General features: G+C 38.0%; 1 protein-coding gene across 2 annotated transcripts in view; it reads left to right on the forward strand.

The window, feature by feature from the left end:
* The window catches only part of EYA4 (EYA transcriptional coactivator and phosphatase 4), a 257,652-nt gene that overhangs the window by 101,507 nt on the left and 130,316 nt on the right, over positions 1 to 25,829 (forward strand). The window contains exon 4 of one of the 2 annotated variants that reach the window (XM_053592554.1): positions 11,347 to 11,373. The exons of the other annotated variant lie outside the window; for it this stretch is intronic. Within the exon in view, the coding sequence (XP_053448529.1) occupies positions 11,347 to 11,373 (27 nt within the window). The remainder of the gene's footprint in view (positions 1 to 11,346; positions 11,374 to 25,829) is intronic. 2 annotated transcript variants of the gene reach the window in all.

Genomic DNA, 25,829 nt, shown 5'->3' on the forward strand with positions numbered 1-25,829 from the left:
ATGTCATATACATATATATAAAAGTAGTGTAACATAGATAATTTGATGACTATATTCAATCCAGAAAAAAAGTGTAATTTTTCTAACAGGTTAGTGGTAATATACTTTTTCTTTTGAATTTTCCGTTAACATCGTTTCATCAATAAATAAACATTGGAATAAATCTAAAGGGAAATAATTGGAGATGTACTATTAATGAACATGCCCAGTTGGCTTCATTTACTGAAGCACGATTATAATGAGGCAAGAACTGCGGCTACACTGACAGAAAGAAATACAGAGTCAAAGCCAAGCTCAATAAAAGGAAGAATCTTGCAAGACAGAATGGAAGCTGGAAAATCAATCGCCCATAGCTAAACCAACAAAGTTAATGCTGCTAACAAAGCTTCACATGTCTTAGATCAAAATACCATGGCTGACAGTGGTGAGGAGTTGATAATCTTGTCCCCACACTAATGATATTTTGGGCCTGTATCTACAAGCCCAAATGATAATAAGTGCGTAGCGTCTTATAATTGAAAACAAGCATAAACGACAATAAAATGTCACTGTGGTTAGTAAATTCTTTGCTTTGGAATAAATTTCACATGAACTTTTAGAAATCATGACTGTAAGTTGTGCTGTGAATGTTTATTTTTCCTACCATGAAGAGAATTTTCCTGAATAATGTATTATGGTTCAGTGTTATTGCCTCGTTCTCCTGTGTCAGGTTGACACATAAGTTTCTCAATTATCTGTCAATCAATATTCCATTCTTAACATCTTGCCAGAGAACAATGTTGGCTTGTGAGTGTGGGGTGTGTGTGTGTGTGTGTGTGTGCGCGCGCACGCGCGCACGCTTGAGCTCTGAAATGATAGCCCTTTAGCTTTTAGGTAGTTAATGTTGAGGTGAGTGAAGACTATCCACTCCTCCTTCTCAACTTTGCTTCTAGGAAAAAAATGAAAGAAATCTCAAGCCAAATTTTGCCTCTCATATAGAAATTTTTTGAACATTTATTAGCAAGCAAATGTACACCCCAAAACGTCCCTGCAGTTTGTCCTGCTCAACTTCCTTGAGCGTTGCTCAAGGAAGTTCTTGCTCTTGGGTCCTTTTAGATGTTGTGGCCATTACCTTGTATGAAGCTTTAGTTGAGTGTCAAATTTCCAAGACAGGATTCTCTTACCCTGTGGCCTTCCACAGACAATCAGAATCTTCTATCGTTCATGATTTGGCTTAGGATTGCTTAAAGAGTTAGCCAAACATGTCATCTCAAAAGTAAAAGCTCTAGGCTCCTCTGATTTTTATACACAATTTATGCAAGGAGAAGGGGGTATTGCTAAAATATTTTAGTGAGCAACTTATCTCATATACTTTTAATTTAAATTAAAATGAGCTGTGTGAGCTCATTTCTGCAATTCACAGTGCTAGTCAAAGTAATAGTTTTCATCAGTGAAAACCTATTTTTGCTATTAAGTATTCTAATTTTCAAACAGTTGTTTGCTGATGGAAATTCAGATACCAGAAGATGTTTAATACCCACCCCAAGGAAAGTAGACTTTCTGAAGAGAAGGCCATCCTTCTATTGTTGCATTTTTTGATAGACTGCTCAAAGCACCTGAATTACAGCTTAATATAAGTAAACCACACATAATGTGAACTGTACGTGCTATAATAATTTTAGGAAAATTGCAGACATGATAACAGCATACATGTTTGTAGTATTAAGAGCAAGGCTATATATGCTTTAGAAATCCTTATTTACAGTTTCTGTGACAAAATGTCATCAAAAGTGTAAGAGTTAGTTTTGTATAACTATGAATTCTGGAGAGGTAAAATTGTAATCTTTTGCGACCAGGAGTGAATATACTAGCAGTAATAATAACAGTTGATATTACTATTATTTTTGGAATTCATGGTAGTGATGGATGACAGTGTTGAAAAGTCATAGCTATAATCATTATCCCAATAGTTATAATAGAGAAAGAAGAAGATGAAGACTAGTTAATGTTTCTTGGGCATTTACTCTGTGCTGAATACTTTAGGCTCCTCATCTCATTTATTCACCAGAGTTACTCCTGTACTGTTATTTTTATCTAAATTTTTCTGCTGGAGAATCTCACATAGTTGGCATGCAACAAAAACAGAACACAAATGCTTTACTCTTCAATTCCAAAATATGTGCTCACTTCCACTGCCTTATCCTGCTTCATTTTTGTTAGAGCTTTTATAAGAATTTCCATGAAAATTTTAAAATACATTTTTGTTAGGACTTCAAGAATAAGAATATTTTACAGGGAAAAAGGAATGGAATTCTTCAATTTGTTAGAAGTTGTGCCAGGAATAAAAAAAAGTGGAAAACTTCATTTCTATTTATGAAAGCATTCAGCTACTGTGTAAAGATATTACTCAGATCTTTGGAAAACAGATCGAGGTGTGGTGGGGATTTTGTTGTTTTCCACCTGAAGGTTTGTTGGAAATCTTAAGAGCAGATCCTATGTATAGGATCCTAGATTTTCCTCAAAGCATGGTCAGCTTTCATTAAGACTATAGACACAGCTTTTATAGACAGTAGAATAGCACATCTACCCCTTGGGTGTATAGACATCCTTATAAAAGTTCAGATAAAAGTTTTCAAAAAATGGTTCTTCAATGATTGAAGTTTCTTGGGGGGTGAAGCCTGGTTCTAAGCTTTCTTTTAGTGTGGAGAGTTCTCATCAATTGCTATAGGTATAAATACCTTCTATACGGTCTCTAAACAGCTTTGTATCATTTACGTTCAAAGTTAGCTTCTTATATCTAAAAACCTTTTTTATGTTATGTACTTTAAGAATTTACAATCTTGAATGTAAAAAGCAGTAAGAATAAAAGAAAGAGCATGCTTTTATGAGAAATACAATTCTCAATAACTTTATACACATACTATACAGCTGCATTTTGTCTTAGTGAACTCAGGCTGCCAGAGCAAAATACCATAGACTGGGTAGCTTGAACATTACAAATATATTTCTCAGAGGTCTGGAAAAGGGGAATTCTAAGATCAAGGTGCCAGTATGGTCAGTTTCTGGTGAGGGCTCTCTTCCTAGATTATAGATGTATGCCTTCCATGGAGAAGAGAGAGAAACTGACTCTCTGGTGTCTTTTTTTTTTTTTTTTGCAGTTTTTTTTTAATTAAATCATAGCTGTGTACATTGATATGATCATGGGGCATCAGTCACTAGCTTCACAGACCGTTTGACACACTTTCATCACACTGGTTAACATAGCCTTCCTGGTATTCTCTCAGTTACTGTGCCAAGACACTTACATTCCACATTTACCAAGTTCACATATACCCTTGTAAGATGCACCGCTGGTGTAATCCCACCAATCCCCTTCCCTCTACCTACTTCCCTCCTCCCTCCCCTCCCTTTCCCCTTTCCCCCTATTCTTAGGTTGTAACTGGGTTATAGCTTTCATGTGAAAATCCTAAATTAGTTTCATAGTAGGGCTGAGTACATTGGGTACTTTTTCCTCCATTCTTGAGATACTTTACTAAGAAGAATATGTTCCAGCTCCATCCATGTAAACATGAAAGAGGTAAAGTCTCCATCTTTCTTTAAGGCTGCATAAAATTCCATGGTGTACATATACCACAACTTATTAATCCATTCGTGGATCAGTGGGCACTTGGGCTTTTTCTATGACTTAGCAATTATGAATAGGGCTGCAATAAACATTCTGGTACAAATATCTTTGTTATGATGTGCTTTTTGGTCTTCTGGGTATATGCCCAGTAGAGGGATTACAGGATTGAATGGCAGATCTATTTTTAGATCTCTAAGTGTTCTCCATATCTCTTTACAAAAGGAATGTATTAATTTGCATTCCCACCAGCAGTGCAGAAGTGTTCCCTTTTCTCCACATCCGCGCCAACATCTCTGGTCTAAATCGGTAGCCTTTATATATACCAACAATAGTCAAATTGAAAAAACAGTTAAGGACTCGATTCCATTCACAGTAGTGCCAAAGAAGATGAAATATTTGGGAATTTATCTAACAAAGGACGTGAAAGATCTCTATAAAGAGAACTATGAAACTCTAAGAAAAGAAATAGCTGAAAATGTTAACAAATGGAGAAACATACCATGCTCATGGCTGGGAAGAATCAACATTGTTAAAATGTCCATACTACCCAAAGCAATATATAATTTCAATGCAATCCCTATTAAAGCTCCTCTGTCATACTTTAAAGATCTTGAAAAAACAATACTTCGTTTTATATGGAATCAGAAAAAGCCGTGAATAGCCAAGACATTACTCAGAAATAAAAACAAAGCAGGAGGAATTACGCTACCAGACCTCAGACTTTACTACAAATCGATAGTGATCAAAACAGCATGGTATTGGCACAAAAGCAGAGAAGTAGATGTTTGGAACAGAATAGAGAACCAAGAGATGAATCCAGCTACTTACCGTTATTTAATCTTTGACAAGCCAATTAAAAACATTCAGTGGGGAAAAGATTCCCTATTTAACAAATGGTGCTGGGTGAACTGGCTGGCAACCTGTAGAAGACTGAAACTGGACCCACACCTTTCACCATTAACTAAGATAGACTCTCACTGGATTTAAGATTTAAACTTAAGACATGAAACTATAAAAATACTAGAGGAGAGTGCAGGGAAAACCCTTGAAGAAATTGGTCTGGGCAAGTATTTTATGAGGAGGACCCCCCGGGCAATTGAAGCAGCTTCAAAAATACACTACTGGGACCTGATCAAACTAAAAAGCTTCTGCACAGCCAAGAACACAGTAAGTAAAGCAAGCAAACAGCCCTCAGAATGGGAGAAGATATTTGCAGATTATGTCTCCGACAAAGGTTTAATAATTAGAATCCACAGAGAACTCAAACGTATTAGCAAGAAAAGAACAAGGGATCCCTTCGCAGGCTGGGCAAGGGATTTGAAGAGAAACTTCTCTGAAGAAGACAGGCGCACGGCCTTCAGACATATGAAAAAATGCTCATCATCTTTAATCATCAGAGAAATGCAAATCAAAACTACTTTGAGATATCATTTTTGCAGTTTTTGGCCGGGGCTGGGTTTGAACTCCACCTCCGGCATATGGGGCCAGCGCTCTACTCCTTTGAGCCACAGGTGCTGCCCTCTGGTGTCGTTTTTTAAGAAGCCACTAACCCATCACAATGACCCTTCCCTTCTGCGCTTATCCAACCCTAATTACCTTTCAAATCTCCATCTCCAAATAATCTCACCTTGGGGGTTAGGACTCCAATACATGAATTTGAGGGGGATGCAGACATTCAGTCCATAACACATCTCATCAGCAGTAAAATTGAGTCATAACATTTTTTAACACTTTTCACTCAAAGGGACTAACTCATACGAGTTGTTAAAACTGGCGTATTTTACCCAAGTTGTGTAAATATATATTTTGATGTTTTTGAGGATGATGTAGTCATGTTAGGGAAATTAGTGCTTGATGAGAATTCTGTGGTATTTTTCCTAAAAATATTACTATTTATTACTAATATTCCTAAATATTACTATTTATTACTTATGGCTGTTGTTATGATAGTCACACAAATGACAGGACAAGGTGATTGCTGTTGAGGTGACAGTGGTATCTGCTCATTTTAGACTTAGATATGATAGCCATGATTATAAAGCCAGCCATTTTGATATCGTAAAGACCAAGAAATACAATGAATGTGAAAGATTCTGAGCACAAGTTTATCAAAGGTGAGTTTAATATCTATTAACATTCAAACGGTCTAAGCATTATTCAGTATGCTTTAAAGAGGAAGTGAAGAATGTTGTTTAATCCAGCGAGTCTTTTTTTTTTTTTTTATTGTTTGGGATTCATTGAAGGTACAAAAAAATAGGTTACACTGATCGTGGTTGTTAAGTAAAGTCCCTCTTGTAATTGTGTCCCCCTCCAAGAAGTGTGTCATACACCAGGACCCTCCTCCCCCTACCCCATATTAGAATTGAGTGCATTAGATTTTTGCTTCTCTATTCTTGTGATGTTTTACTAAGAAGAATGTGTTCTACCTCCTTCCAGGTTAATACAAAAGATGTAAAGTCTCTGTCTTTTTTAATGGCTGAATAATATTCCTTGGTATACATATACCACAGCTGTTAATCCATTCCTGGGTTGGTGGGCATTTAGGTTGTTTCCATGTTTTGGTGATTGTAAATTGAGCTGTAATAAACAGTCTAGTGCAAATGTCTTTATGATAAAAGGATTTTTCTTCCTCTGGGTAGATGCCTAGTAATGGGATTGCAGGATCAAATGGGAAGTCTAATTGGAGTTCTTCAAGGATTCTCCATACTTCCTTCCAAAAAGGTTGCATTAGTTTGCAGTTCCACCAGCAGTGTAAAAGTGTTCCCTTCTCTCCACATTCACAACAGCATCTGTAGCTTTGAGACTTTGTGATACGGCTGTTCTCACTGGGGTTAGATGATACCTCAGGGTTGTTTTGATTTGGATTTCTCTGGTGACCAAGGAAGATGAGCATTTTTTTTCAAATGTTTGTTATCCATTTGTCTGTCTTCATCAGAGAAGGTTCTGCTCATTTCTCTTGCCCAGTGGTAGATGGCATTGTTTACTCTTTTTCTGCGGATTAATTTCATCCCCGTGATTCCAAAACCAGGAAAGGCCTAACTAAAAAGGAGAACTACAGACCAATTTCACTAATAAATATCAATGCAAAAATACTCAACAAAATGTTAGCCAAGAGATTGAAGCTACTCATTAAAAAATATATACATGATAATCAAGTGGACTTCATCCAAGAGATGCAAGATTAGTTTAACATATGCAAATCCATAAATGCAATACACCGTATCAATAGAAGCAAAAACGAAGACCATATGATCCTTTCAATAGATGGCAGAAAAAGCCTTTGACAAAATTCAGCAACTTTTTCTAACAAGAATACCTAATAAAATAGGCACCGATGGCACATTTCTTAAGCTGATTGAAGCTATCTATGACAAGCCCACAGCTAACATCATACTGAATGGTGTAAAACTGAAAGCTTTTCCACATAGAACTGGAACCAGACAAGGATGTCCACTGTTGCCACTATTATTCAGCACAGTTCTGAAAGTTCTAGCCAGTGCAGTCAGGCAACAGAAGGATATAAAGGGCATCCAAATGGGGATGCTTCTTTTTGATGATATAACCTCATCATGACTCTCCCTCTTTGCTGATGATATAATCTTATGCTTAGAAAACCTCAGAGACTCAACTATAAAACTCTTGAAAGTCATCAGGAAATACAGTAATGTCTCAGGGTATAAAATCAATGTCCACAAATCAGTAGCCTTTGTATATGCCAATACAGCTAAGTTAAGAAGCAAATCAAGGACACTATTCCTTTCACAGTAGCTTCAAAGAAAATGAAATACTTAGGAATATACCTAAAAAAGAGGTAAAAGATCTTTTCAAAGAGAACTAAGAAGCCCTAAGAAAAGAAATTTCAGAAGACACTAACAAGTGGAAGAACATACTGTGCTCTTGGCTGGGAAGAATCAACATTGTCAAAATGTCTGTTCTACCCAAAGCAATCTACAGATTCAATGAAATCCCCATTAAAATATCAACATCATATTTTGAAGAACTGGAAAAAATAGTACTTAGTTTTGTATGAAACCAGAAAAAAAAATCATGGATAGCTAAGACTATTCTTAGTAATAAAAACTAAGTTGGAGGCAATACCCTACCAGACTTCAGGCTATACTACAAGTCCACAGTAATCAAAACAGCATGGTATTGGTGCAAAAATAGAGACATAGACATATGGAACAGAGTAAAAAAACAAGAGATGAAATCAATCTCTACTTGCCATCTGATCTTTGATAAACCAAACAAAAGCATACAGCGGGAAAAAGAATCCCTATTCAAGAAATGGTGCTGGGAGAACTGGATAATCACATGTAAGAGACTGAAACTCGACCCACGCTTTTACCCCTTACAAAAATTGACTCAAGATGGATGAGACTTAAATCTAAGACACGAAATGGTAAAAAATCTTTGAAGAATGTGTGGGGAAAACTCTTGATGATGTTAGACTGGGGAAAGATTTTATGACACAGACTTCAGTGGCTACCACCACCATAAAATTTAACAAATGGTATTTAATTAAGCTGAAAAACTTCTGCACAGCTCAGGACACAATAAGTAAAGCAAAATGGGAAAAGATATTGGCAGGGCATCAATCTGACAAAAGGTTAATAACTAGAATCTCCAGTAAGTCTCTTAAATGCAAAAACTTATATCATATTATGGCATCACAAATAATAAGAAAATAAAAAATAATATAATACATAGCTTTGTAGTAATCACTAAATCATCTTATATGTCTATTACTATAACTAATGTATAGTGTAATATTGTAGAAAAAATTAATTCTAAACCTAAGCTTATAATTGGATTCAGATGATTCTTCTGTCAGTCAAACTCAGTTTATTTAAACCATGAATCTGGACTCAAATTACTATTTTCATTCATCATTCATGATCAACTTGGTTCAGAATTATTATATATATTTTAAGTTGAATTTGGAATTTTTCTTGTGTATTTACAGTTATATTTAATGATCCTTGTTTAGTAGCTCTTAAGCAGTTTTCTAGTTCCCATTTTCTCTCTTTATTGTTAAACTGAGCCTCTCTGAATTGAGATAGTCCTATTTTTTTTTTTTTTTTTTTGAGACAGTCTCACGTTTTCACCCTCCATAGAGTGCCATGGCATCATAGCTCAAACTCTTGGGCTCACATGATCCTCTTGCCTCAGTTTTTCATTATTTTATTTTGTTTTGTTTATTTATGAGATAGAGCCTCAAGTTGTAACCCTGGGTAGAGTGCCATGGCGTCACAGCTCACAACAACCTCCAACTCTTGGGCTTAAGCAATTCTCTTGCCTCAGCCTCCCAAGTAGCTGGGACTACAGGCACCCACCACAATGCCCAGCTATATTTAGGTTGTAGTTGTCATCGTTGTTTGTTAGGCCCAGACTGGATTTGAACCTGCCAGGTCTGGTGTATGTGGCTTGTGCCTTAGCCACTTGAGCTACAGGTGCCGAACCAGTTTTTCATTTTTTTAGTAGAGATAGCGTCTCACACTTGCTCAGGCTGGTCTTGAACTCCTGGGCTCAAGTGATCCACTGGCCTTGGCCTCCAGGTAGTTCTATTTTTAAGAGCTTATTTCCTGGTATAGAAGAGCATAAACAATTAGCCCATCTCCTTATTTACTTATAAACTCTACAAATTTTATTTCCTAGCAAAGAAAAAAATAGGAGCTTGGTACCATTCTCACAAAATCTATCTATTTTGTGGAAATATCTGAATATTGTTGAAGGAGCAAAATGAAGTTTCTAGAGGTAATATTATTCTCAGTCTAATTAAATTATGGATACCTGACTTAACTGTAGGATCATTTTTGAACTATAGAAATTATTCAAAAATAAATAAATAAATAAATAAAATGGAAATTGTTAGTTAAGAAAAAAAAGAAATTATTCAGAAAAATTCCTAAAATATCCTTCCATTCTCACACTACACATTTCAAAATTTGACATAAATCCAAACACTTTCATTTCTGGGTCCGGTCAAAAAAATCTGAATTGTTTGCTTAGCAGTAGCTGTCACAGACACGGGAGCCCATTCTCCAGAAGCAGCTATCTGCTTGTCAATACTTACTTCTCTTAGAAGGCATTTCTGAGGGTGACACCCTTCTTCACTAGTGTTGTGTTGGTTTTGTAGTGAAGAGAAGGGAAAGGGGTCTTTCTGATCATTTCACCTGAGGCACGGATTTCATACTTCTGGTGATGCTTACTGTCATTTTGGGAAAAACAATTTTATATATGTAATAGTTATGTAGTCATGTAGGAACACTTATATAAAATTATATATATTATACACAATATTTACAGACTAGAGAAAAACAATTTGTGTATCTGTTATCTGTATCTATATGTCATCAAGCTCTGTTTTGCCTGATCCAATGCTAAGTCTGCTGCCGTATGGTATTTTCTTTTCAATATGGTTGGAATGAAAAGCAATGTTGAAGGCAAACAAACCCTGATCGAAGCCCACTGATAACTTTATAGCTGCTGTTGACTTTACCGTTACACACTTTACACACTTCTCTGCAACTACGTTGATAGTAAGAAGCTAAAATGTTCTTATTCAACCCTCTGATCAGAGCCTTCTCCTTAACACAGAGGTAGTACAGTGTATTGGAAAGCACTAAACTTGTATCGAAGGGCTTGAGTTTGAAATTTGACTATTGATTATTATTTTTGTAACCTTAAGAGGTGTCACCAAATACCAGTATTTTCAATTATTTTCCTCAGTGAAATTGAGATGATGACTATTTCAAAGGGTCAAATGAGAAAATGAGTGGGTTAATGTAAAAGACTTTTGTTGTTGTTGGAAAGTGCTTCTGTAGACTCATGTAGACTCCTACTTCTATATGAAACTCACAGTGAAAAGGAATGGCTGATTTTAGTTGAGATTTTCAGGTAATCCTCCATTTTATCCCTTTAAGGCATCAAATATTATTTTCCAGTTAAACTGTTTTGCTTGAGCATTTTTCTAAAAATTATTGTATATTTCTGCTTTGTAAAATGCACAGATATTGTGCCTTACATTTGCATAGTCGTTCATTTAGTGGTCAGTAAAATTTGTTGAGTGCTGTTCTCTGCCATGTACGCTGCTAGGCTGTGTGCAGAAATGAATGGAGAAACTGATCAAGGTACAGTGTTTGCAAAGTATAAGAACTAGAGGGAAGACGGGTTAAAAAAACCAAACAAATAAATGATGTACATATTGTGCTAAGTGCTCAGCAGGAAAACAAGAGGGCACTATGAGAAGGGACAGGGAGAACCGACTTCAGACTGAGTGGTCAGGAAAGATCTCTCTGAGAAAGTGAAATTCAAGCTGGGATCTGAAGGATGAGAGACAGCCAGTCTCAGCGAATGTGGGGGAGGGCCTTCCAAGAGCTGGAAATGGGGAGGGCAGGAGCTTGTAGAGAAAAGGGCCCTTTTTGTTTTCAAGAAAATGACAGAAATTCAGGGTGACTGGAGCACAGGAAACATGGAAAAGGGCGATCTGAACAAAGATGTAGCGTCTGTACAGTTTATAAAGCACAGTTGCAGAAAACAGCTTAAAGCCACCAGTTAAGATGCATGAGACATGGGGCTTTTGTTTTTGCCGGTGGACCCTGAGGGTTAAGGAGGCTGAGTAGCCCACAGTTCTCTTGCTAGTAGGTAGCAGAGATGTGAACTCTGGTCTTTGACACCTGGGCCTGGGGTCTTTCTGTTGTAAGAATCTGGCTGAACATTTTCATATTTTCCCCATACAGGGCCACCATCATGCTGGAGTGTGGAAGGTCAGTGCCCTTACGTAAAGATCTTTGGGACTCTTGTATCTGAATCGTAGTTGTTTTGTTTTCTCTGCTCTTAAGTTGCTCTCTTGCTTGATGTCAGCTGTTGCCTTGTCTGTTTCTGAGGAGCTGCAGGGATGGAAATCAGTATATGTAGCTTATTAGACATGTGTAAAAAAACTTCTGTGTAACAGCCTGTAAAACTGTCCTGTTAATGCAGCCCGGGAACTCTGCTATGCAGACTCTAATATCTTTTCTGACTACTCAGAAGCCAAGCTTGTTTGGCCCTTGTTTATATTTCTCTGATAGAATTGAGAAGGGGTTCAATACATTAAATAGATAAGGCATTACTAGTACTTAGAAGTGAAACCGTGTTTCCCAATATTTTGTTGTCTTAATAGGTCAGGCAGTGTCATTTCATTATTTCTAATTATCAAATTGATTTTATCTTGAAAAAAACTAGCCTATAAAATAAACCTCATTCCAGCAGGGGAGATATTTACATGAAGTTGTTGATGTCTAAGGAACAAAACTGATCCCATTCCCTTGAATTAATTATGAACAATCAAAGGAGTTAGATGAAGATGACAATGCCAAGTTTATTGTTAATAAAGCCAGACTGGAGAGCTGTCCTTGAACTCAGGACCTAAATCATGCTTCCTTCGTTTCACAAATGCAATCAGCCTTCTGTCCCCAGAACCAGAAAACAGAGTGATATACACATCCTAAAGGGAGCCTGCTTCTTAAGAAGGTAGCCCAGGAATTTGACCTGCCCAGGGAACTTACTCTCTCTTACTGATCGGAAAGGAAAGATGTAATGCTTTATACTCCCAAGAAAGTTTTTATTTTATGGCATGGAACAGAAGTATGAGAAAAGGGAGAAAATGTTTGGTTTCTTCTACATTAATTCAAAACAAACCTTTATAAATTTACTTGGACAGTATTTACAAGTGCAGGCACTATGTCTTGTAAACATATGTAATCAATATCAAACGGGATAATTTTAGCAGTTTGGCCTCGTAGGGTAGGAGTCAGAAGACTTCTTGTACCTTATTATTTAGGATAAGCCAGAGAGACACACTGAGCGCTAGTTTCCTTCTCTGTCAGAGCGAGTACTATACATACTTGCTTCGTGTGAGAAAAACAGATGTCACTATGAAAATGGAAGGGTGGTGGGAGAGAGAGAATGACATTTGAGTACCCCCCATGTACCAAGCAAGGTGTTAGATACTTTTCAAGATATCTTATTTAAATACCATAATCAAACAAGTAAGTATTAGTTTCATTTTTCAGAAAAACTGAGTGCGAGAGAGTGTAACAACTGTTATTTGAGCACTTATGATGAGCCAGTCTCTGTGAATACAATGGTGAAGAGTGGTCCTGTGAGAGAGTAGCATTTCAGCTGAGGTCTGGAGAGTGGGGAGAGCTGGCCGTGCCGAGGGACCATCACCTGGACGTATTCTTCTCCAGCCAACTTCCCTCAGCACCTCCTCAGATGATCTCCCATATTACGTCAGGAACTGGAGTGCCATTCTTGATTCTTCTGTCTTCAACCACATACTCATAGATACAGTGGTCTTGCACTGGGAAAGAGATTGGTATGTTCAAAGAATAGAGAGAAGAATATCATTTCTTGCATACTTTGAGCATTAGAATTGTGTTCTACGTGCCCAGAGAAGCCATAGAAGTATTGTGAACCTCCTGTTGGAGACACAGTTCCCCTTGGGTCCTCATGTTTCTGCATGTCTTGTGAGTGAAGGTGCTGACTGATTGCTTTTGTCACAAAGTCTGTTCAAGGATGAAAGTGATAAGTGCCTCCCTCTGTAGCAAAGAAAGTGACAAGTGCCTTCCTCTGTAGCAAAGAGCGGACATGCTTAATTGTCTGGTTTAGTACTGATTGTGTCTTCCTTTGGAACAAAGGGTAGACTTAGGTACTGCCCACTATAAAATATTTGGCTTCCTTAGATTCAGAGTTTTGCTGTAATTCAGTCCATTGCATGTGCGGGTATCAGGTCACCTTGTGTGAATTGGGCATCTGAGAATTGTCACAAGAAAATGCTGATACACAGGTTTCTGTTGTTGCTGTGAGTCATAAAGTCTTTGACCCAATTCTGCCAGCCATTGTGAAATTGTGGCAAGATAACTTGCCAGTTTCTAAATTGGGTAAAACTTCAGACCCTTCCCAATTCTTGACAATTTTAGTGGTGAAATGTTATGCTGATAGAGACATGACTCTATAGAAGAGAAATAATGAGGACCTCCTGGGCCAATTGATGAGATTTGTGGGAAATCTAAGGATGCTTGTTAATGAACATGTTGGTCAATTTATTTGGTCAGTTGGGGAAAAATGGCCCTCCATTTTACTGTCAGTTAATGAGGAAGAATGGGGGAGATCATTGTAATCCACATACCTGAGAGTAGGTTCAAAGCCAGCTGTCTGAATGGAGACTTCTTTACCAATCTAGCAGCCAGCATCATCTCCACCCATTTTGAAAGGAGAATGAAGACCTATCTTAGTCTGGAGGGAGGTTCTGACTCTGTTCGACAATTTCATGTGTTGAGTATGAAAGGAGGGATATTTGTACCCACTATGGGTAGAAACTGAGTAAATGGTAGAACTGTGGCCTGTTCACTGAGGAGTGTGGGGTGTATAATGCTGGTTAAGGAAGTACTAACCCTTTGAGTTCTTATGGCATTTGGGCCATTTTGTAGGTCAGCCCTGTTGTGGACTATCATGCCAATCTTAGATCCATTAGGAGACTTTAAGAGTTTTGTAGAGTGAGTCTGGAATGCTGTAAAAGAACTTTTGTCTTCTGGGGGGGGAGATTTCCTCTAAATAGAAAAGCTCCCATGGGAAACTGTAGGTGAGATGTTGACTAGTATTTGGACCTTTACTGCCCTGGAGTGGGTTTATAAGAGTGACAAAGATGCCATATTGGAAAATGAAAAACTGACCCAAAGAAATCTAGATGAATTCTTAGGTCAACCTCATTCCCTTGCAAAACTCCTGTAATTATTACATTAAAGCAGGATAGAACTTCAGAGATGTTATTGTAATGTGGGGCAGTAAAAGCCCTTAATTAATATAGACACTTAAAAAAATTGCTGTGCAAATCAAGTCTGAGTCAACTAAATGGAACAAATCCTATAACCACAGCCAGAAAATGGTTATGGCTGCTAAGTCTAGGGGTTCCCCAAACTGGAATAGTCTGTGTCAGTAATGATTTTGCTGCCAAATACCCACCACTGCGGGACTGGAAACATCAGAAGTATATTTGATTGAGCCCTGAGCCAAGTGCCGATCAGAACTGAAGATAAAGGCACTTTGTTTACTAACATGGAGCCATTCTCTCCCTCCTGCCTCTCTTTCCACCTCATTCTTAGCTTTTGTTTGTTTGTTTGTTTTGTTTTTTAAGGGATAGGCCTTTGCTCTGTCACCCAGGCTGGAATGGAGTGGCATGGCTATAGCTTACTGCAGCTTTGAATTCCTGGGCTCCTGCCTCAGCCTCCAGAGCCCCAGAGTAGCATGCCACAATACCTGACCAGTCTTCGTGTCTTCAAGGAGAAAAGAGTAGAACTGAGTCCCATGAAGGAAGGAGATACCCGAATTCAGCTACTATGGTTTGATCAGAGTTTGCAGCGAAGGAAGAAAGTCAACAGAATTTAATTTTAGTTTGTGGGTAGGGCCAGTGCAGGGCATCTTGCTCTGCAGCTTCCAATGCTGAATTTATTTGATCCTACTATGAATACTTACGAAGTACTCACTGATCAGTAAGAACTGCATGCTGAGAAGTGCTGCGAACTCGGGGGCCTCACAACCCTGATGGTCTCTTTGGAAGATAGTTTTGTGGATTTGCGCCTCTGGCAAAAGGAAGCATCTACTCAGAGGCACCCCTTGGGGATCTGGACTCACGTCCTCTGCATGAATACCAGGTGCATTCCTTTTAAAAAGGACTTCTGTTGGACTGAATGCATGGCCCACGAAGGCCTTGTAACTCTTCAGCCTGATATTCCCACCTTGGCATCAACTCACATTCATGGAGTAATAAGCTGGGAAGGGCCCAAAAAGCTTAGGCTGTCAAATGGAAATGGTATATCCAGGAATGAAGCTGGCCAGATGTGAGCATCTTTTCTGCATGTGAAAATACAATGGCAGCTCTTACCCCTGCTCTGCTGTCGGATTCCCTGAGGTCCACTTAGATGCCTGGGCCTGGTTCACGCATGGTCAGTACGTGAACCCTAGCAGTGTGCCCTGGGCTGTTGTGGATGTTTGGCCTCACCACCAACCATTTAGAACTAGAAATGGACACTGTTCCTTTGCTTGGAGTTCAGAATTCAAGGTAATGCTCAGAGCAGTGCTAGTCCTCCCCTTAATGAATCTTGTTATGTTTTTAGTGTCTCTGATAGAGTGTCACCAGTGACCTAGTTGTTTGGTCTGCCACTTCACAAACTGGCAACTGGCAGATTAAAAACACCAGTCTGTGGAAATGGTTGGACAATCAGGGTCATTCAGATAGAGGGTCAGGACCCCTTTTCTGAGGAGAAGCAAACTGGACTCAATCTGCTGGTTGTGCTTAAACCACCCACGTTGCCACCGTTCCTGCTTTGCTCTCTCAGGATGTGGGGCACACACTCAGCCTCCGATTTGTGACTCCTGCCGATAGTTGCCCTGTTTGTCTTGATGAAGATACCGGGTTTACGTCCACTCACTCCTGACTTCCCCTTGGAACAGGCGGTGGCGCCTCACTGCTGCTGGCACATTTTCAGGTTAGAGGTTTGCTGTTCCACTTCAGTTAGCCAAATCTAGCCACACCACTGTGGCCTAACAATGGTGCACCTTATATGATAGAAGCTGGGCTGGTAGTCAAAATATTTGATGGCCTTTCCATGCTCGGGGCTGCCCACAGGCATTTTGTACTGTTGAATGTTGAAACGGCCTCCTTGAAATAACTCAAATTGATTTAAAGCTCTACCTCCCTAACCTCCTCCTGGTTCCCACCATTATAAGACAGTTTGGTCACGGAATGCAACTGACCCCATTTAGGGACCATCTTCCTTTTACAGTCTTTCTTAGTTGTGATCATGGTAGAAGGGGTCAGAAGTTATATAGAACTGTATTGAACATTTGGGATGTCATCCTGAGCACTCCTAGACATGGTGAGTCAGTCTTTCTCTTAATAGTTACCCCACAGCCAAACTGCTTCATGGACAAATGGAAGAATGAATACTAGAAATACTAAAAATCTCAGTTGTCACAGGGGATTTTAATTGATGGCAATTGACTGAACAATGACATGGATGGGCCAGAGCCATGGAAAGAGAGCTTTTATTTCTTATAATTCCCAGGAGGTGAGGGAATGCTGTGTCACAGAGGGCCACATGGGGAAACATGGGGCTTGGTCAAGAGGCAGGGGGGAAGGGATGGCTGGGCCAGAGCCTTTTGTGGGGTTTCTATGGGGAATGCAAGGGCAGGGGAAATAGCTTAGGATTGGCTAGTTTGGAAATTGTAGTGGGTTCTGAGCTGTAGGGGTGGTCCCTAGTTGTACCTGGGCCTGGGTGGTTTAGGGCAGGAGGAATATTGACTTGTGTGAGAGGTTGATAAAGGAGATGGCTGAGGCTGTGGTCTCCAGATTGCTTAGTTTGCATGTGAAAAGTGTAATCCTAGGCTAGCCCTCTGCTGTGTCACAGTTGAGTAGCCCTGGGAAGACATTGTCTCCCCAGTGGAGGCCACAAATACCAGAGCATCAGAATACAGAAAATAAGAAAATGTAGTTGATATATCTGGCCCTGTGATAGATTTCAAATGACAAATATACAATATAAGAAAACACAGATTTATTTATTTATTTATTTATTTATAGACAGAGTTTCACTTCATCATCCTCAGTAGAGTGCCATGGCTCACAGTGTCATAACTCACAACAAACTCAAACTCTTAGGCTCAAGCAATCCTCTTGCCTGAGCCTCCCAAGTAGCTGGCACTACAGGCTCCCATCACAACACCCAGCTATTTTTTAGAAAAGGGGTCTCGCTCTTGCTGAGGCTGGTCTCAAACTCCTGAGCTCAGGCAATCTTCCTGCCCGGGCCTCCCAGAGTGCTAGGATTATAGACATGACCACCATGGAAAAAAGAGTTTTAAAGCAGAGAGACTGTTTAGGGGGGCTACTGTGGCAATCCATATAGGAGATGACAGTTTTTAACTAAAGGGCAGACTAGAGATTCAAGGGAAATGAATAGCTTCGAGACCTGTTTTGAAGGCTGTATCAACTAAATTTGATGATGAATTTAGATATACAGTTTGAGGAAAGGGAGGACTTAGTGACTCTTATTTCTGGCTTTATTTATAGGAAAATATTGAACAGTACACATAGCATTGTTGGAGAAGTATGAATAATGAAGAACCTAACACTGGATATTTTAAAATTTCCTATGGTGTGATTATTTCCATAGAGATAAAGATTAGGCAGGAGAACGCCAGAGTTTGAACTCAGGAGATGAATCTCAGGAGGTAATAAAAATTGAGGAATCTACAGTAAATAGATAGTATGTAAGACATGAAACTGGATCAGTTATCTAGAGACAAGTGTAGAATTTGGGCGACTGGGGACAGGTCATGCATTTGCAAACAGCCCCACCTCCACTTGACCTGTTTCCCTTCCTCTTATAACCCACTCAGCTCCTGAATGTACTTGACTTTGTCAGCCTTATGTTATTTCTCTGGTGCTTGTTATATAGTGACATCGACATGATTTGCTGCATGTTCATTTAAAAATAGGCCCATGGGTTTTGGATTGTACATTCTAAGGGAAATACTACTTCAAAAACCTGGCTAAGGAAGCTATTAGGGTTTTCAGTGGCTGCTTTAGTTTGGATTACACTAGTGGTCTTTTTCTCACTAGCAATGTGGGCACTTATTGCCCATACAGAAATGTTTCATCGTTTTTCTCTCCCTTTTCAGGTGTTGTCTGAATTATCATACCATACTGTTAGTTTTCCCTTTGCTCTCCCAGGTTGACTCTTTTATGTCTTAATTTCAAATGTCATTGCTTGGAATCATTCAGAAAGTTATCTCTAGTTAATTTGCCAGTAAAGAAAAGGGGCAGGAAAAGCTTTGAAAGAACCTGGAGCTGTTTTACAACTTAGGAGAGAGCAAAAGAGAGTGTCCTGGAGAGAGGAAGGTGTGAAGAACGGGGAACAGGGAAGCACCTGACTCGCGCTGGGAGTTACAGGGAGTCAGTAGCCACAGTGACGCTAAAGGATACGGCCCACGAAATAGCAGTGACCGACTGATGTTTCTTGATGTAAACAAAAAATTATGGAGCAAGACTCCTGCCAAACCTAACAGATGTCCTGACGGACTAAACTTAATCTTGGTTTGCCTGTTACTTTGAAGGAGGTTCATGCATTCAGCAAATGCCAAGGCGGCCCTGCGATGTGGGAGTCACTACTACTTAGCGTATCGGCTGTCCCCAGCTCGGAGCAGCTTCACTGTCGTCAGAACGTGGGGCCGGCTCTCTCGGACTGACTCAGACCATTGCAAGACGGAATCAGAAGGACACAGAGTTTTTGGAGGCCAGGCTGCCATTTTCAATACTTTACAACATAAAGGAAAACAAACATTTGTCCATAATAAGACTCTGCTGGCTTCTAAAACTATCTAGTTCCTTTGATTTTGGCTATTTTATTAACCCATGTGTCATAATTAGCAGCATTGATTGACGGCTCTTGTATGGTGGACTTTAGACATACGGTAATGAAAACGATTATGAAATACGTTTGATAGAGGGAGTCTTGCAAATTATGTGATTCACGTTGAAAAATAAATACTATTCCACTGACACTTTAAGACGGAAACCTTCATTTCACAGGGGGAAAACTGACACTTAGAAAGAATGTTTTGTATGTTTGTCTCCAGATGACGTAATTAGTTGCTGGTAGTATCTGGAACCAGCAGGGCATCCCAATAATCTTTGTTCATAAAATGGTATTAAAAATCATCTATGCAATTTTTCTACTTAGTTATAACAGTAGAAATTCAGGGCATACCATTTCATTCTCTGTTTCTGGGGACACTTTGATGGCCTGATGTAAACTGAGACAAAAACTATTTTTCTTATCAGAAAAATTATAGTTATTTGTACTCTTTAAGAATGGAAACTGCAAATGACATTCATTTTCTTGTTTATATTTTCAAGAGTTTTCATTGCTTTATCACACTGCTTCTGCCCTTCTCCAAGATTGAAAAAGGAAATTATAATTGAACAAGCCTTCTTTAATTACGTGAAGAACTTATTTTATCCTCCTCAGAGCTTTAGGCATGATTCAGTGGGTCTCTATTGTGACAGAAACAGATATATATGCATATTATGCTTCAATAAATGTTTCTTGAGCTTATAAATTTTAGAAAATATTAAATGATATTTATAATCCTAAGAAATGAGCCATTTCGCAAGCTTACTCTCTTGAACTTAAAAAAAAAAGTCAAATTTATACTGCAATACTTAAGAACTAACTCTTCAGAAAGATTTGGCCGCAAACATGTTACTTTTAGTGACCCTAACAGTAGGGGGAACAAAGAACTGACTCTCAGAATGGGATCTCCACAATCCTACAACAATCCACACGTTTTAAGAACTTTGCTAGAATCAGGCAGCTTTCTGTCATTTAAAAATTGTGCAGTGGCATCCAAACCTGGGCTGAGCATGTGCTGCAGGTGGAATGCTCAGGCTTACTCGGTTTCACAGCCGGAGCAGCAGCCACAGAAGCAGCGACACTGGTGGGGAGACAGCGCCGTCTTCAGTTCCTCTGGCCACTGGGGCTTCTGTCTGCCTGCTCAAACCTGAAATAGGTAAATTACTTTTCCTTTGGTTCCTTCCTTGGAAATAATTTGTGCTACAGATCACTCAGCTGAGGTATTTACTCCTTGCCTATAAGTCACTGTATCATTTAGAGCCAAACTGTAAAGTAGGAGAAAAATGAAAGAAAAAGAAATAATCTCAGAATTATATAAACAAGTGGAGTCAGTAATGCCTTAATGTCTGTAAATGCTAGATTGAAATATTATATGAGGAACTTGTGAAATAAATGTTGTCTTTCTTTTGAGAGCCGTGAGACACATTTTTAAAGAGATGAGAGATGAAGCTTGCATGATACTGTTTTCTTTAAAGAAAATAATCCTTTTTCATTAATGTCAGATTAGACATAAAAGTAGACTTACTTGCATTATTCTTGTCTCTTAAACATTTTATTAGAAGTCAACACGTCTCTCTTCTTTTGTCATACCCAGAAAAAGGCTTTCTTTTAGAAAACATATTACATAAAATGATAACCTCTCTGTGAACATTTTTAATTGTGTTCACTCCTTCCTCTACCTCAAATGAAAATACATGCAGAATGAATTAAATAAGAAGGCCTGAATTATCTCTCCATTTTGTCAACATACATGAGTGCCTAAAGGGAGAAGAAAGTTTTGTACTTACTGCAGTGAAGTAATAATGAAAGTGAAATCTTACATGCCTTGACCCTCAACCAAAAAACCAAAACCAAACAAAACTGTGAAATGTTCGTTGGAGATTTTTAAATGAATACCAGCCTTATCGATGTTTTAACTTGTCACAAAATATACTTCTCCTCCAGAAATGTTTTACTTTAAAGGAAACTTACAGTTAAATCTGCTTTTTGAAAATGTAAAGCAGGGATTTAACTCTTTGAGTGGTTAGAGTGGTGGGTTGTGAATCCTTCACCATAACAGCAGGTTAAATAGAGCTTAGGAGTCAGAAGATGCAGCTTCCTTAAAAGCACCTCTGGATAAACGCTGTATGTTAGATCCCACTGAAAGACAGGAGCTGTTGATGAGGGTGACCTCTGACAGCAAGTCATCTTACTATAAACAGAAGGGCATGGAAAGCCATTGGTCAGAGCCAAGAGTGTTTACTATCCAGGTCTCCTCCTGGTTAACCTACATGAGAGCACCACTCCTGGAACCCGGGGATTCAGGCCAGAGCAAGGTGCTTTGAAGACTCCTTCAGTGTTGGTTAGAGTCTGTAACCCCCTCGGAGCATTCTGTAATCCTCAAACTGGATTTCATTCTCCTGACACTGCAGCTTGGAATTTACTGGCTGTTGAACTTTACACACACACGCGCGTGCACACACAAAACTCACAGCTTTTGGAGTTTGAACGAGGTAAGTTGCATTTTCCTCTTTATGGAAGCCTTGTCATTATTATTATGTTACGTGGGTAGTCCTTGAAGAATAGGCATGAATCTGTCTCAGAGAAAAATATTTTTCTTGCTAAAATGGATTGTTTGGATTTTTTGCAGTTTTAGCACAAAGATGATAGAAGAAATGTGGATGTAAAAATTGAACAAGTCAGTCGGAGAAAACCTCTAATCTGTCCATGCTTGAAGTTTTAAGTTCATTTTGTTTTTATTTGCTTCGTGAAATCCAACTACTCCAATTACATTTTGTTAATGCTAAAAGAAATGCAGGTAACATGATAATTGATAATTAATAGATTACATTTCATTGCACAACTCTAACAGTCACCTTTAAGGAGTTGTCCCCTAATAGTGTGTGCTATGGGATTTTAAAAACTCATACCAGCGACTTAAATAAAGGCCTTTTAGTCCTGTATAATTTATTTTGAAATTTTACACTGAGTTTTGAGGTTTTCATTAGCTTAGAAATGTAGTCACCCAAAGGACAAAAACTTAATATTTTTAAGAGAACAAATATTTCCTACCACTTTTGGAGCTTTATTATTATTATTTTTTGTGTGTGTGTGTGAATTAAAATAATATGATTCAAATTAATTTTTTAATTTAAAAAAAATCTTAAGGTTTTAGTTGGTTTTACCTTTATCCCTTGTGCACTTGAGCATGTACTTTGATTTAAAACCTTGATGTGGAAGCCTTTTAAATGCTTGGTTTAAATTATTTAAATATAACTTTGTATCTCTAGAAGAAAGAGTATAAATTGCTATTTCGTTGCATTAGAGGGCTGAGATGGGGGTGAACTATCACAGTAACAACAGTGTCTGGAAGATTTGTTTCATTCAAGACAATTGAGGGGAGGTTTACTATATTGGCACTATTTTATTCCTATGAGGAAAAAAAACCCACACAAATCAGGAGAAGAAAATATTCTTTAATTTTAAGTACCTGTGAAAACTGATTTACTGCCAGCATTAGATTGTTTAGAGAACCTTCTGGAAGAAAGGGAGAATAAATTATCCCAGCCAATAAGTTTTCCCGTTTTGTTTTCAAGGTCTACTGAACATCAGTCAGCACTATCCAGTTTCCTGCTTCTTTTCTAAGCTGCAATTACTCGTTTCTGAAATACTGTCCAGTCTAATAATGATGTTGCATTACCTTATTTTGCTTTTTGTTTGTTTTCTAGCCCGAAGTTTCTTAAACTACAAAAACATTACTTATCAAAAGTGGCCAAAAGAGCAAACACCAAAACCAACATATAATATGAGTTGTAACTTCTTGGGGGGCGGGGAAAAGCATAAAGAGATCAGTCTTTTATCTCTACTTTGATTTTTCTTTCTCCTCCTGCAAGTTCTTTATAAATTATTGTCGTTAGCATTTTCAAAATTTTATGTTCTAACTTTCCGATCTTGTGGCAACTCCACGGAGAGGGCAATGTGTGCGTTCAGGGGCAGCTTTATACATTTTGCCTTGGGGATATGGTGCAAGCCAATTTTGGAGGGAATGCAGCTGTTTAAGAAACAGAAAATGACTTCATAAGTGTGCATTGAGGAAACCAGGATATATTGTGCTTAGAACCAGTTCTCAAACAGCTATTTTAAGTAAGTCGAAGAAGAAGAAGAAATCTTAAGTATATCTCAATTATTTCTTAGGTTTACCTAAAGTGAGCCCTTCCCTGCAGATAGACGGAATCTGTGCTGCCTTTACTCCAAACCCATGAGTTTTTCTACCATGTGGGTCCATTTTACATTTCAAATACAGCGTGTACTTAATTGTTTATGATAGACAAGTACTTAGGGCCACAAAAATTACCAAATGAATGGACTAAATATTGCTTTTATCTAGCAATAAACTGGGCTTAAAAATGCACAAGAGGTTGTTGCTTCTTCCCACGTATTTGTATGTGTAAAACATTTCAATGTAACTGTTTTCTCTTAAGCTCTTAGCTTTCAGGTAATTAGCTTTCAAATTATTACTTTAATTTGATAGACAATCTACTCAAACAGAAATCACATAATTTGTGGTATTTAGTGTAAAAATTATGCTACATTCTGTTTTATTAACTCTGCCAATGAAGGATTTTACTTTAGGGTTAAGACCTGAGGAAAGGTGATTTATAAGCTTTTTATAACGGTGGTTATACATGATAGGTTCAATGTAAAACTACTTTACAGTAGATTTTAAAACCCAAAAATGTTGCTCCAATGTTGTGAAATATACCAGATTAAGTGCAGCATGCTAACTTTTTTTTATTGTACAGAGTTTAATTTAAAGAATAAAAAACTTGATGCCAAGATCCCTGAATTTTTCTCTTGATAAAAGTTGCTATTTGAATGAAAGAATATAAAATTTATAAAACTAAAAAATATGGCTGTTTTATGGACTTATTTTATCAACATGCTGTTCCAGACATGTTTATAGCTCGTCTAAATTAATGTACAGATATATGCTCTTCAATTTGAAATTGTCTTTAAAATTTTGTTTGTATTCGTCTGTTTTTAAAGTTAAAGAATTTTTCAGTTTTCTTTAGGAGTTATGGTGATAGTTCTGGACATATCGGGAGAGTTTTTATGTAGGAGAATTTTAATGTATTCTTTAAAAATAATATTTATGTATTTTATACACATACACACACAAACAAACCCAGGGAGACTTTAACAGAAACTTTTGCATATGAATTCAACAATTCTATATTAATAAACTGGACTAGTTTTATAGTCAATTATTGGTGAAGTTGAAAAGGTTAGTTAATGATCTTACCTAGTAGGCAAATGGTGCTAGTTGCATCAGACTGTGTTACACAATGATTGATTTTTGTGTTTTAAAACATATGATATCTAATCTATGCCTGTGGCCAAATTCTTTTGAAGTTTAGTGACTAAGATGAGCTGCATTGGTTAGGTGGTAGAGTGCTGGGTTGTCTGGGGACCTGTTGTGCTTGGCAGCTCGTGATAAATGGGAGAGTTTTTCTTAACCTTGTGGCCAAAACATTCCAATATCTTTAAAAAGGGGTGGGGTGGGGTAGAAAGATGTAGAAGATGATGCCAACACATTAGCAAGTTTTCTGTATTTAGGGTGACTAGGCTGAATTCTTAAGATTACATTTAAAGCATTTTTTGTGAGAACTCATAAATCTTCATTTTAATGGAGAAAAATCCAAAGTTCAAGTTTTGATGTGGAATAGCGGTGGTGTTATCCTTTCCTGGGTCCATATGAGGGTGCACAGTGGAGTCAGCAGCTTTGACTTAGAGTGCATTGTATTCTTCCAAATTAACATTGTGTGTATTAACTAATAGTTCTTAGGTCAGAATCAAATATTTCAATTTGCTTTTTTGTTGTTCTAATAAGTGATACAGAATTTTCCTCTCTTCCTTGTGACATCCAGGACTTCAAAATAACAAAGTATAAAGGAGCTCAAGATAGGAGGAGGAAATACCTCTTTAGGTGTGAGTACATAGTGCACATTTGTGAGAAAAAAAATCCTTTAACCATGTATCTATAGAATTTATGCATATTAATATGCTGGATAATCTACTCACTTCCCAACGTAGAGAGGGAGACTTTTCTATGAGTTGTAACATGATATGTTAAGGCATCTTATGGTTCCTTTTGTGGCATTTTAAGTACTTTTGCCCTGTTCAGTAACAATGGAAAAAAATAAAAATAAAAAAACCAAAACAGCATTAGAAGGAGACTGAAATTATCCTAGAAAATTTATAAAGTATATGTGGTGTTTACAGCAGGTGACAAAGGACTGCAGCAGAGCTAAGGAGAAAATGTGCTTTAGAATTTTAAAGGTTAATACAGTTTGACATGTGGTTTAATACTTATGTGCTGTACTTAAATGATTGTGCTTTGTTTTCCCGTGTTACTGTTGCGAAGCTGCTTTTTAAACACATTCAACCTTGCTGTGAACTCTCCAATAATTTGAAAGCTATTGTGACAGTGGTAGCTGATGAAGAGTTATAGACTATAGGACTTTTTCCATTTCAAACATAATTCCTCCCTAGTGTGTAATTTTGTCTAGCTGCCCTCTCCCCAGCCAGGGTCTTGGGAGGCCCCAGCATTAAAGGCCAGAAATCAAGTAAGATCTTGCCCATGACAGCCCAATACTAGAGGGGCGAAATAATTTCTGAATTTTGTTGGTGGATTTTTAGTTATTAACCTTCTAATACTGCTTTTCTTGATCTATGTGTTTACTTTGCTTACATCACATTTGTAAGTGGGGTATATGATTTAAGTGACTATC

Source organism: Nycticebus coucang, chromosome 5 (genome assembly GCF_027406575.1).
Source record: "Nycticebus coucang isolate mNycCou1 chromosome 5, mNycCou1.pri, whole genome shotgun sequence".
NCBI lineage: Eukaryota > Metazoa > Chordata > Mammalia > Primates > Lorisidae > Nycticebus > Nycticebus coucang.